Source organism: Chiloscyllium plagiosum, unplaced genomic scaffold (assembly GCF_037043375.1).
Source record: "Chiloscyllium plagiosum isolate Xiang-an unplaced genomic scaffold, Cpla_swu_hap1 HiC_scaffold_25, whole genome shotgun sequence".
In the NCBI taxonomy this organism is placed as follows: Eukaryota; Metazoa; Chordata; class Chondrichthyes; order Orectolobiformes; family Hemiscylliidae; genus Chiloscyllium; species Chiloscyllium plagiosum.
In genome coordinates this window covers 33,912,996-33,925,892 of record NW_028270163.1, presented here as the reverse complement: position 1 = coordinate 33,925,892, position 12,897 = coordinate 33,912,996, and the positions used below count along the sequence as shown (strand labels likewise).

The following is a 12,897-nucleotide window of genomic DNA, read 5'->3' as shown; positions in this document are numbered from 1 at the left end:
TTGGTCAGAGTATTGAGAACAGGAGTTGGGAGGTCATGTTGCGGCTGTACAGGTAATTGGTTAGGCCACTGTTGGAATATTGCGTGCAATTCTGGTCTCCTTCCTATTGGAAAGATGTTGTGAAACTTGAAAGGATTCAGAAAAGATTTACAAGGATGTTGCCAGGGTTGGAGGATTTGAGCTATGGGAAGAGGCTGAACAGGCTGGGGCTGTTTTCCCTGGAGCGTCGGAGGTTGCGGGGTGACCTTATAGAGGTTTACAAAATAATGAGGGGCATGGATAGGGTAGATAGATAAAATCTTTTCTCTGGGGTGGGGGAGTCCAGAACTTGAGGGCATAGGTTTAGGGTGAGAGTGGAAAGATATAAAAGAGACCTAAGGGGCAACGTTTTCACGCAGTGGGTGGTACATGCATGGAATGAGCTGCCAGAGGAAGTGGTGGAGGCTGGTACAATTGCAACATTTAAGAGGCATTTGGATGGATATATGAATAGGAAGGGTTTAGAAAGAAACGGGCCAAGTGCTGACAGGTGGGACTAGATTGGGTCGGGATATCTGGTCAGCATGGACGTGTTGGACCGAAGGGTCTGTTTCTGTGCTATACATCTCTATGACTCTATCTCATAGCATTAGACACAAAATAGTACTGGTCATGACAAATTCCAAAATTCGAAACTTTCAGGATTGAAACCTTTGACTCTTGGCTCATGTTCACATTAAATTGAACAAAGTTTGCTTTTATTTTAATTGTGGGTCTTTGATGACATGACCACAAATCAGCCAAGATTCCATTCTTGTGCAGTTTTGGGCCCCAAGTCTCAGAAAAGATGCACTGGCCCTGGAGTGGTTCAGAGGAGGTTCACGAGAATGGTCCCAAGAATGAAAAGCTTAACATATGAGGAATGTTTGAGGGCTCTGGGTCTATACTCAATGGAATTTAGAAGGATTGGGGTGGGGGGGATCTAATTGAAACATACAGAATACTGAATGGCCTGGTCAGAGTGGATGTTGGGAAGATGTTTCCATTGGTAGGAGAGACTAGGTCCTGAGGGTACAGCCTTAGAGTAATAGAAAGACCTTTTAGAAAGGAGATAACAAGAAACTTATTCAGCCAGAGAGTGGTGAATCCATGGAAGTCATTGCCACAGAAGGCTGTGGAGACCAGGTCACTGAGTACATTTAAGGCTGAGATAAATAGGTTTTTGATTATCAAGGTGATCCAGGGTTACAGGGAGAAAGTGGGAGAATGGGGTTGAGAAACTTATCAGCCATGATTGAATGGCAGAGTAGATTCGATGAGCGAAATGGCCTAACTTCTGCTCTTATATCTTATGGTCTCAATTCTGAATTATTTCACTTACTCCCTTTTCTGGTCATAAAATTGCGAAGAATTCATTGATAGTTCTGGTGTATTGTTCAGTATAGTGACTATTAATATTTGCTTCTCACCTCACAGCTTTTATGTGTTCCCAGTCAGCTACACCTGTCAGAGGCCCCTTTTGTTCTTTGGTACGACCGTGAACAGTTAATAGCTGAAACATATTCAAGATTTATCAAATTTAAAACCAGAAATATTTAAACCATAACACTTAGATGGCACTAATGTGAATAACAGTTACGTAGAAAAAACGTAATTCCTCTTTTAACTGTACAATTTTGAATTTGACTGAAATAAATCTGAAAAGCATTTGTTTCTGACCCACCAAATGTTTTGTCGATCTGTTTAATTAGAATTGAACTCACTGCATTTGAATATCAGTTTTCTGAAAAGCAAATGATTCTCATCTTCCAAGCAGTAATAATATTTACAAAAAGAACAACATTCTAATAAAGACATCTGAAAGCATTTATGAGTCTGTGACTAAGTCTTCATAAGTTTAAAATTTAATGCGGTTTCATGTTGAGAGTACGTACCCACAAGGAGCCGAGTTGAAACAATGCAAATCTATTGGATAGGGGTCTTTACAACCAAACTAAAAGCCTGACTTAAGTCGTATTGATATTAACAGTCCATAGGGCAAAAGTGCAAAGACTTCCCAAACCATTTCATGCATGCAATAATTGAACACTGTATACATGTATTACAGTTTTTGCTTTGGCTACTTTCTCCTGAAATTGAATACAAATCAGTGTTTCTGTACTCATTTTTATTTTCCAAATTCAAAACATCTGGATTCTAGCTATAGAAAGAAAGAAATTTGCATTTAGTGGACATTTATAACATTATAACAGCATAGTGCTTCAAAATATAGTGCAATGGCTGTTGCAGGGGGTTGTGATAAAAGGTATGTAAGGGGGTGGCACGGTGGCTCAGTGGTTAACACTGCTGCCTCACAGCTCCAGGGACCAGAGTTCAATTTCAGCCTCAGGCGACTGTGTGCGTGGAGTTTGCATATTCTCTCTACATTTGCATGAGTTTCCTCTGGGTGCTCCGGTTTCCTCTCACAATCCAAAAATGTGCAGGTTAGGTGAATTGGCCCTGCTAAATTGCCCATAATGTTCAGGGGTGTGTAAGTTAGGTGCATTAGTCAGGGGTAAATGCAGAGTAATAGGGGACTGGGTCTTTGGAGGGTCGGTGTGAACTTGCTGGGCCAAAGGGCCTGTTTCCACATTGTAGGGATTCTGTTATTCTATAAATATACAATCATTTGGACTTTAAAGTAGGGGGTAAAATCTGTGAGAGTTCTTTGAAGATAATGTTTTGTTTGAAAAGAAGTCAGAAAGTAATTTGGAACAGTGAACTACGGGCTTCATATCCAAGAAAGTAAGAAACTTCAGTTCTGTGTCCAGCAGGATATCCAGGGTATTAGCTAATGAAGTATTTACAAAGTTGAACTTTTATGACAGAGAAAAGAGATTGGGGCCACTAGCTTTCTGAGTTCCGAATCACTTGAATTCAATAGCTTCAGGTTTTCAGAGCAGAAGAACAGTTTTATCTTAGCATAATAGCAGGTTGTGAAAGTTTATTAAATCTCCAGGCTGTGACAGTTGGTGTATAAGTTTTCAAACTGTCAGAACTGTGAAAAGGTTTAGCCTCTAGGTCACCAAAATTGAGAAAGAAACTAGGAATCAAAACTGGAAGGTGTTCTCTAGACGATTAAAACTGAAGCAGTCAGTTCAGTAAAAAATTAAAAGATTAAGATATGAATGACATTGTACTTGGATAGAGTAACTATCACAGAGACTGCAAGGAAGAAAGGTTAAATCTTTGTTTATGTGTTCTATTAAGATTTTTCTGAACTGCATTTATTACCTGGAAATACATATGCAGTATAGCTTTGCTTTTTGTGTAAACAAACCTGTTATTTTGTTAAAGAACATGAGCAGTGGAATAAACTTACGATCTATTGACAATAAACTTAATTCTAATTCTTCTATTAAATCAGATTTACTGTGACTTTTCCAGTTTTACCATTAGGTGGGATCATAACTCTGTATATGCAAAAATATGCACTAGTTAAATTGTGTTTCCCAGACTTCTGTAGAGTTAATATAAACAATCAGGCATATTTGCACCAATTAACTGCAGCACAGCATCTTCAGTTCTGATTCTTATTTGTAATACGCAAGTTAACTACTTTGCTAAAGAAAGAAAGCTGCTCCCAATGTTTTAAAATTTCAGCACTTGGCCAGTTGATTTTAGGCTTTCTTTCAAAACTGACAAAAAAAATTGATACTTCTGAAACATAGGTTACTTCCTATCTTCCAGTATGATCATACTGAACTGCGGAGGTGATTACTGAATAATAGGCAGCTTTGACACACTGCCAATTGTGAAGTGGCATGAATATGATTAAGACCATAAGACATAGGAGTGGAAGTAAGGCCATTCGGCCCATCGAGTCCACTCCGCCATTCAATCATGGCTGATGCGCATTTCAGCTCCACTTACCAGCGTTCTCCCCGTAGCCCTTAATTCCTCTAGACAACAAGAATCTATCAATCTCGGCCTTGAAGACATTTAGCGTCCCGGCTTCCACTGCACTCCGTGGCAATGAATTCCACAGGCCCACCACTCTCTGGCTGAAGAAATGTCTCCGCATTTCTGTTCTGAAATGACCCCCTCTAATTCTAAGGCTGTGTCCACGGGTCCTAGTCTCCTCGTCTAACGGAAACAATTTCCTAGCATCCACCTTTTCCAAGCCATGTATTATTTTGTACGTCTCTATTAAGTCTCCCCTTAATCTTCTAAACTCCAACGAATACAATCCCAGTATCCTCAGCCGTTCCTCATATGTTAGACCTGTCATTCCAGGGATCATCCTTGTGAATCTCCGCTGGACACGTTCCAGTGCCAGTATGTCCTTCCTGAGGTGTGGGGACCAAAACTGGACACAGTACTCCAAATGGGGCCTAACCAGAGCTTTATAAAGTCTTAGTAGTACATCTCTGCTTTTATATTCCAACCCTCTTGAGATAAGAGACAACATTGCATTCGCTTTCTTAATCACGGACTCAACCTGCATGTTTACCTTTAGAGAATCCTCGACTAGCACTCCCAGATCCCTTTGTGCTTTGGCTTTATTAATTTTCTCACCATTTAGAAAGTAGTCTATGCTTTTATTCTTTTTGCCAAAGTGCAAGACCTCGCACTTGCTCACGTTAAATTCCATCAGCCATTTCCTGGACCACTCTCCCAACCTGTCTAGATCCTTCTGTAGCCTCCCCACTTCCTCAGTACTACCTGCCTGTCCACCTAACTTCGTATCATCGGCAGACTTCGCTAGAATTCCCCCGGTTCCCTCATCCAAATCATTAATATATAATGCGAACAGCTGTGGCCCCAGCACCGAACCCTGCGGGACACCGCTCGTCACCGGCTGCCATTCTGAAAAAGAACCTTTTATCCCAACTCTCTGCCTTCTGTAAGACAGCCAATCCTCAATCCATCCCAGCAGCTCACCTCGAACACCATGGGCCCTCACCTTGCTCAGCAGCCTCCCGTGTGGCACCTTATCAAAGGCCTTTTGAAAGTCTAGATAGACCACATCCACTGGGTTTCCCTGGTCTAACCTACTTGTTACCTCTTCAAAAAATTCCAACAGGTTTGTCAGGCATGACCTCCCTTTACTAAATCCATGTTGACTTGTTCTAATCAGACTCTGCTCTTCCAAGAATTTAGAAACCTCATCCTTAATGATGGATTCTAGAATTTTACCAACAACCGAGGTTAAGCTGATTGGCCTATAATTTTCCATCTTTTGCCTTGATCCTTTCTTGAACAAGGGAGTTACAACAGCCATCTTCCAATCATCCGGGACCTTTCCTGATTCCAGTGACTCTTGAAAGATCTCAACCAATGCCTTTGCTATTTCCTCAGCCACCTCTCTCAGAACTCGAGGGTGTATCCCATCGGGGCCAGGAGATTTATCAATTTTAAGACTTTTTAACTTTTCTAGCACTATCTCTTTCGTAATGGCAACCATACTCAACTCAGCCCCGTGACACCCTTTAATTTTTGGGATATTACTCATGTCTTCCACTGTGAAAACTGACGCAAAGTACTTGTTAAGTTCTCCTGCTATTTCCTTATCTCCCATCACTAGGCTTCCTGCATCAGTTTGAAGTGGCCCAATGTCTACTTTTGCCTGTCGTTTGTTTCTTATGTACTGAAAGAAACTTTTACTATTATTTCTAATATTACTGGCTAGCCTACCTTCATATTTGATTCTCTCATTTCTTATTACACTCTTTGTTGAGCAATGTGTGCCAGATAAAGCAATACCTACAGAATTAAAACTTTCAGAAAATTAAGAATTATTCAAACATAAAATAAGAATGCATTTACTTACCTGGCAACCTGCTTTCTCCAACAACTTTGCATACTGCACAGTTTTACTGATTTCTGGGAAAACCCGGATTTTGCATGTGATAGGAACAGAGATTCTTTTATGTGCCTCAGAAACTGAGAAAGGAGAGTAAATCAAACATAATTAAAACATTTCTTCTCACTTTGTCCTACCTCTATTTTCATTTTTTGAGATAAACATGCAACTTACTCTGAAATGCTGGGTGCACTAGGTTGGCACACCCACTAGTTTCGGTTCCCTTTTTCTGCTGATGAATCTGTTTTTACTCAACGCACTTTCCCAAGTTCCCTGCTAAAACCAGGAACTTATCACAAGGTGATTAAAAAAAAGATTTGTACTTATATAGCACCGGTCATGACTTCCCTAATATATCCCTAATCGCTTTATAATCAGTTAAATATTTTTGCAGGCTAGTCACTGTTATCATGTAAGAAATATATCAGGCAATTTGCACACAGCAAGCTCTCACAAGCAGCAACGTGATAACGACAAATAATCTGCTTTTTCTACTAATGACTGATGTTAAGTATTGGTCAGGAAACTTGAGAGAACCTTACTACTCTTCTCCAAAATAGTTTACTGAGATCTTTTACATTCACCTTGAGAGAAAATGGAGCCTCAGTACAATCCATTAGAACTGAGATGAGTAGAAATTTCTTCAGCCAGAGTGTGGTGAATTTGTAGTATTCTTTGTCACAGACAACTTTGGAGGCCAAGTGATTGAGTGTTTAAGTCATTTACAACAGAGATATATAGGTTACTAATTGTAAGGGGATCAAGGGTTCTGCGGAGAAGGCAGGAAAATGGGGTTGAGAAATAGATCAGCCATGATTGAACTGCAGAACAGATCCGACGGGCAAAATGGCCCAATTCTATTCCTATATCTTTTGGTTTGACATCTCACCCAAAAAACCAACTGACCCATTGTTGACAGCTATGTAGGTTTAGAATGCCTTTAAAATGCTGCAAACATGAGCAGATTAATGTGTATTATTACTAAGGCAGTTAACAAGTAATCTTTTGTTCACATCATTTGTTTCCTAGTGGTTTGCTTCTTTTCATTCACTCTTATAGGGTTGACAGTGAGAATCTTTTTCCACGTATGGAGTCAGCTATTACAAGGGGGCATAGCTTTAAATTAAGGGGGGGTAGGTATAGGACAGATGTTAGGGGTAGGTTCTTTACTCAGCGAGTCGTGAGTTCATGGAATGCCCTGCCAGTAGCAGTGGTGGACTCTCCCTCATTATGGGCATTTAAACGGGCATTGGATAGGCATATGGAGGATAGTGGGCTAGTGTAGGTTAGGTGGGCTTGGATCGGCGCAACATCGAGGGCCGAAGGGCCTGTACTGCGCTGAATTCTTCTATGTTCTATGTTCTTCCCTTACCATGTACTAATTGCGCCACCTAAACTGAGAATTATATATTGGAATATTGCGTGCAATTCCGGTCTCCTTCCTATCGGAAGGATGTTGTGAAACTTGAAAGGGTTCAGAAAATATTTACAACAATGTTGCCAGGGTTGGAGGATTTGAGCTATAAGGAGAGGCTGAACAGGCTGGGACTGTTTTCCCTGGAGCGTCGGAGGCTCAGGGGTGATCTTATAGAGGTTTATAAAATCATGAGGGGCATGGATAGGATAAATAGACAAAGTCTTTTCCCTGGGTCCAGAACTAGAGGGCATAGGTTTAGAGTGAGAGGGGAAAGATATAAAAGAGACCGAAGAGGCAACCTTTTCATTCAGAGGGTGGTACATGTGTGGAATGAGCTGCCAGAGGAAGTGGCGGAGGCTAGTACGATTGCAACATTTAAAAGGCATCTGGATGGGTATATGAATAGGAAGGGTTTGGAGGGATATGGACCAGATGCTGGTGCGACTAGATTGGGTTGGGATATCTAGTTGGCATGGACGAGTTGGACCGAAGGGTCTGTTTCTGTGTTGTACATCTCTATGACAATATGACCATGTGTATTTTTCTGAATTATTGTTAACAGCTGGGTCAAAAACATGGAATTCCTTACATAGTAGCGTTACAGGTACACAGACACCATGCAGATTCCCGTGGTTCAAGAAAACAGCTTACCACCACTTTCTAAGGGCAACTGGAAATTTCTTTGTCAGCAATGCCCACATCCCCATGAATTAAAAGAAAACTATGTTGTAACATCAAAGCTTGAATCTGTTGTAGGTACATGCAAATTGCCTGATGATATAATTTCTGAGTTCTCACCTCATAAAGATGCTTCACTTAATCACCTTTATGTTTTCCATTTACTGTGTGCTGTGTGGAGGAGGCAAACGTTTGTTAGGGAAAATCTGAGAGCAAGCTCCACCCATTTAAGTATCTCTCAGAAGTCCATAAGGCCAAATATTAAAACGTACATAAGTCAGCACAAGAAACTAAGGAGATTCTGGGCAAATCTCTGTGCAATAACCAACTAGGTACTCACGCATTTTGTGTAGTAAGTCCCATTCTTCCTGCAGAAATGCTCCATAGTGCCCTGTGAATAAATCAATCACTTGGATGTCAAATTTAATCCTAGTTAGCCTTGCCATTCTATACGAAATAACTTCTACTTGATGATTAAATAGAATCCCTACTTTCAAGAATCAGAAAGATTCAATGAATAGAACTTTCAGAATGCCCACACCAAGGACAGACTCCTTACATGGAGCAAGGGGTTTACAGGCAAATACCACTTCCCCACTTAATGCAAATGGATGAAAAATACTGATCATATCACCCACAAATTTCTAATGACAGACAATCTCAAAAGTAGTGAGAGAGTCACCAAATGTTTCTGTCAATAGACTGCAAGTTATTTAAAACTAAAATAAGATGACAATTGATGCAACTTTTCCTGTTCATATGGGGAATTAGACTAACAATAAAGAGAGATCCTCAATGTCATTATTATGGAAGCTATTGACCTTTCAAAAGCATACCAAAAGGAAAAAATATTAAGCTCAATCTTATTACTAGTCATTCCCACAACTCACAAATTAAAGGAATTTATAACTCAGTAAAGATTAGTGCTGTAACTGGCATGGACCTCAGACTACATCACCTCACAGCCTTACTTTTCTTTTAAGAGATTCTATAATTGACCTTATTCTTGTTTGCACATTCCCATATAACAAGAATGATTGGTTTCAGACCAACAGTTTGTAAAAAGCAAACTTAAACCACTTTTATTTCCATTTAGAAATAACTTTCAGCCAGATGCATATAAAAATGCAAAACGATTATCAAATTACTCTTGCCCATAGTGTTCAGGGATGTGTGGATTAGTTGCATTAGTCAGGGGTAAATGTAGAGTAATTGGGTAGGGGAATGGGTCTGGGTAGGTTACTCTTCTGAGGGTCGGCGTGGACTTATTGGACCTAATGGCCTGTTTCTATTAAATTACCTCCTGAATTTTATCTTGGTTACTCGCATCCCACAAAACTTTAAATTTTAGCTTTTATTAATAGGGCGATCGAGTTCCGGAACCAGGAGGTCATACTGCAGCTGTACAAAACTCTGGTGCAGCCGCACTTGGAGTATTGTGTACAGTTCTGGTCACTGCATTATAAGAAGGATGTGGAAGCTTTGGAAAAGGTGCAGATGAGATTTACTAGGATGTTGCATTGTATGAAGGGAAGGTCTTACGAGGAAAGGCTGAGGGACTTGAGGCTGTTTTCGTTAGAGAGAAGGTTGAGAGGTGATTTAATAGAGACATATAAGATAATCAGAGGGTTAGATAGAGTGGACAGAGAGAGCCTTTTTCCAAGTATGGTGACGGTGAGCACGAGGGGACATAGCTTTAAATGGAGGGGTGATAGATATAGGACAGATGTCAGAGGTAGTTTCTTTACTACCTCAGTAGTAAGTCAGAGAATAGTAAGGGTACGGAATGTTTTGCCTGCAACGGTAGTAGATTCGCCAACTTTAAGTACATTTAAGTCATCATTGGACAAGTATATGGACGTACATGGAATAGTGTAGGTTAGATGGGCTTCAGCTTGGAATGACAGGTCGGTGCAACATCGAGAGCTGAAGGGCCTGGACTGCACTGTAATGTTCTATGTTCTAAACGTCTAGTTATTTCAATCATGTAAATGCTCAGAATTACCACAATGAAAGTAATTTGTTTCCTTGATTTGTAAGATTATTTGCAAGTATAATGTCACCATAAACCGCACAACCAGAATTTCACACTAGATGGTGCTGCAATCCAAAGATTAAATACACGCTGTGAAAGCTACTCGCGTGACTCAAACTGAAATTGTTCAACATGGAGTAAGTGCAGCAGTACATCATTCAAGAACTTCCTTATCAAGATAAGATTCTTATTTAATCAGTTTTATAAATTTCATGATTTGGAGATGCCGGTGTTGGACTGGGGTGTACAAAGTTAAAAATCACAACACCAGGTTATAGTCCAGCAGGTTTAATTGGAAGCACTAGTTTTCAGAGCGCTGCTCCTTCATCAGGTGGTTGACCAAGTATCTAATCTTTACTAATAATAATTTACTAATCCAGTAAATCCACACTGTTTCAGGATTATAATATCAGGCCATTGTCTTTGCCTTTCAATCCTTGCTTTCTCAAATTACTGATAAGTTGCAATACTCTTGCTGCTTCATAGCACAACATTCAGTTGCAGTATTTAAATAAGGAAAAACATCAAAATATAATTTTAGTCTAAATAAACTATTTCTTACATTTATAGCACCAAGGTATATTTAACACAACTTTTACTGATTAAGCTTCAATTTTCATAACGTAAAGGCAGTTTATTAAGATGAACTCAATGAATGGAAGGGTCTTGCACCATCCATATATAATTTTAATTCCTTATTGAAACATTTTTGTTAAATGCTATAAATATTTCAGTTTCATTAGAGATTAACAGCCAAAAGCTAAGTCTAAAAATGTTGCCATTTCATCCAACAATTTCTCACATGCCAGATCTAACTGCTAACCAGTGTCGTGATCCCATTGCCTGGATAGTCAGTAATTATTTACATCACCTCAGAATCAGTGTAGTTTATCTGATCAAGAAAATAAAAGCAAACTGTGATACCTCGTTTTGCAATCATCTGTGGACAACCCAAGTTCAAATCAATGGCATTGCAGTAATCCTGAGCTAGCAGACAGGCTTGGACAAACACTTCTGGATCATTTGCACAGAACTGAAAGAAAAATAAATAAATCAGCCATTGGGCACAATCAATCTCTGTAATACAAGAAGCTTAACCCCTCGTTGTATAATGGTTGATTTCTGCTATTGGCTTGGGGATTTTACATGACCTTGATGCACCACTACAGATGTCCATTCCCACCGCCCAAACTTTCTTTTCGCTGCTACACTCGAGTTAATGAGTGACCCACCTGCCAAAGTTGGCAGTTCTTGCCCACCCCCACCCCATTGGTCTCCCCACAGCATTGCTGTAAGCTAGGTGTGTGAATAATTCTGGAGAATCAAAATTTCTAGCGAAGAGCCAAGAGAACTGGAAACCACAGAATAGTAAAATTTGATATTTCAGGGGACCACAAATTAAAGATTTGATCATTTGAACATATTTAACTTTGTGAAGTACAGACACAAAAATGCCAAGTTTAACCTTGAGGATGTTAAAAAAAAGATATTAGTGACATTGCAGGTAGGATTTGACACTGAACTTCAAACAAGTTTTGTTTTATAGACTCAATGTTGAAATTATTGACCCGCCAGAAAGGAGATGTAGAGAGATACTGGACAGAAAATTGGCCTCAATAGTGAAACTTTACAAACTGGAAAGAGATCACAGGCAGCATATCAAGCATGCAGAAGGCATTAAAGTATATTTGTTATAAACAAATGCTCAGTGTGCAGCTATCAAACAATAGGGTAAGTACAGAACATTTCGACCCAATTCAAAATTTAGATGCTTGTGATAAAAGACAATTGATAACTAAAGCTATGTGGATGAATCGAAAACAACCATTATGTCAGCAAACACTTAGAGAAATTTCAGCAGTGCAACTGATTTTGAGATTATAGAATGCATGTATGAAAGTAAACCCAATGCAAAGAGGACACAAGACAGGAACAATAACTGGGGATACATATTTAAATAACTATGGAATAGCAGAGTTGAGAATGTACCTGTCGAAGTACCAAGTGCACTTTCTGACTTTGCGTTACGCTTCCAGCATATTGCAAACCTAAATTTTTTTTTGTGGTAATGCAGTTGTCAAATTGTGCAAGTATTTTAATACAAATCATTAACAGAATGACCTTACCATTTAAGCTTATAGAAAAATATAATTACAACTCATGCTCAAAGTGTTAATGAGAATTTAAAAAAATATATTTTTTATTTAACAAAAGGAAATATTTTTATTTTGATTACAACAAATACAAAACCAAATAATTCAAACCAATGTTAAAAAACAAACCCATTAATTACATAGATAAATAATAAATAATAACTAAGCTAAAAAAGGAAAATCTTAATAATAATAATAATAATAACCATAACATAGCTCAGCAAAACAAAGCAACAGCCCTCGATCACTGGGTGCCTAAGTTTATACATATTCATATGTTTGTAGTTCCTCCTCTCTGGATATCAGACTCATTACATAGAATTGCCATGGCTATATAAAGGCCCTTATTAGTATGGCGGACAGATCTGGACCCGGGAGTCCAAAAAGGGCTGCCACATCTTATAGAAATTCGCAGTTTTATGGTACACTACACTTGTAAGAAAGTCTAAGGGGATGTGCTCCATGACCAGCTTAAGCCAGCCCTGGGGGATTTTCCGACACCCACCCAAATAGAATGTTCTTTCTTACACAAAAAGTGATAATTACTTTTTTTTGAATGCATCTAATGAAAGTGAATTAACAAAGCCAAGAGGAGGAGATACCGGGTCCATCTCCACCTCCGTCCCCAAGGCCTTCTCTATTTCGCCTACTACAGTGCTCCAGTATGCCTGCAGTCTGTGGCAGGACCAATGGCAATGAGTAAGTGCTCAGTTTACATGTAAGACACATTGGAGATGTTCTGTTTAAATTTAGCAGGGCGGTCTGGGGCCAAGTGGACCCCGTGGAGAAT

The 12,897-nt window shown here is 39.4% G+C and overlaps 1 protein-coding gene across 1 annotated transcript in view; it reads right to left on the bottom strand.

Annotated features, from left to right (window-relative positions):
- dus1l (dihydrouridine synthase 1-like (S. cerevisiae)) overlaps positions 1-12,897 on the bottom strand; it is a 110,089-nt gene that overhangs the window by 53,187 nt on the left and 44,005 nt on the right. Inside the window, exons 3-6 of the mRNA XM_043714710.2 lie at positions 10,879-10,987; positions 8,260-8,310; positions 5,792-5,904; positions 1,449-1,531 (exon numbers count right to left, since the gene is read on the bottom strand). Coding sequence (XP_043570645.1) covers positions 1,449-1,531; positions 5,792-5,904; positions 8,260-8,310; positions 10,879-10,987 — 356 coding nt within the window. The remainder of the gene's footprint in view (positions 1-1,448; positions 1,532-5,791; positions 5,905-8,259; positions 8,311-10,878; positions 10,988-12,897) is intronic.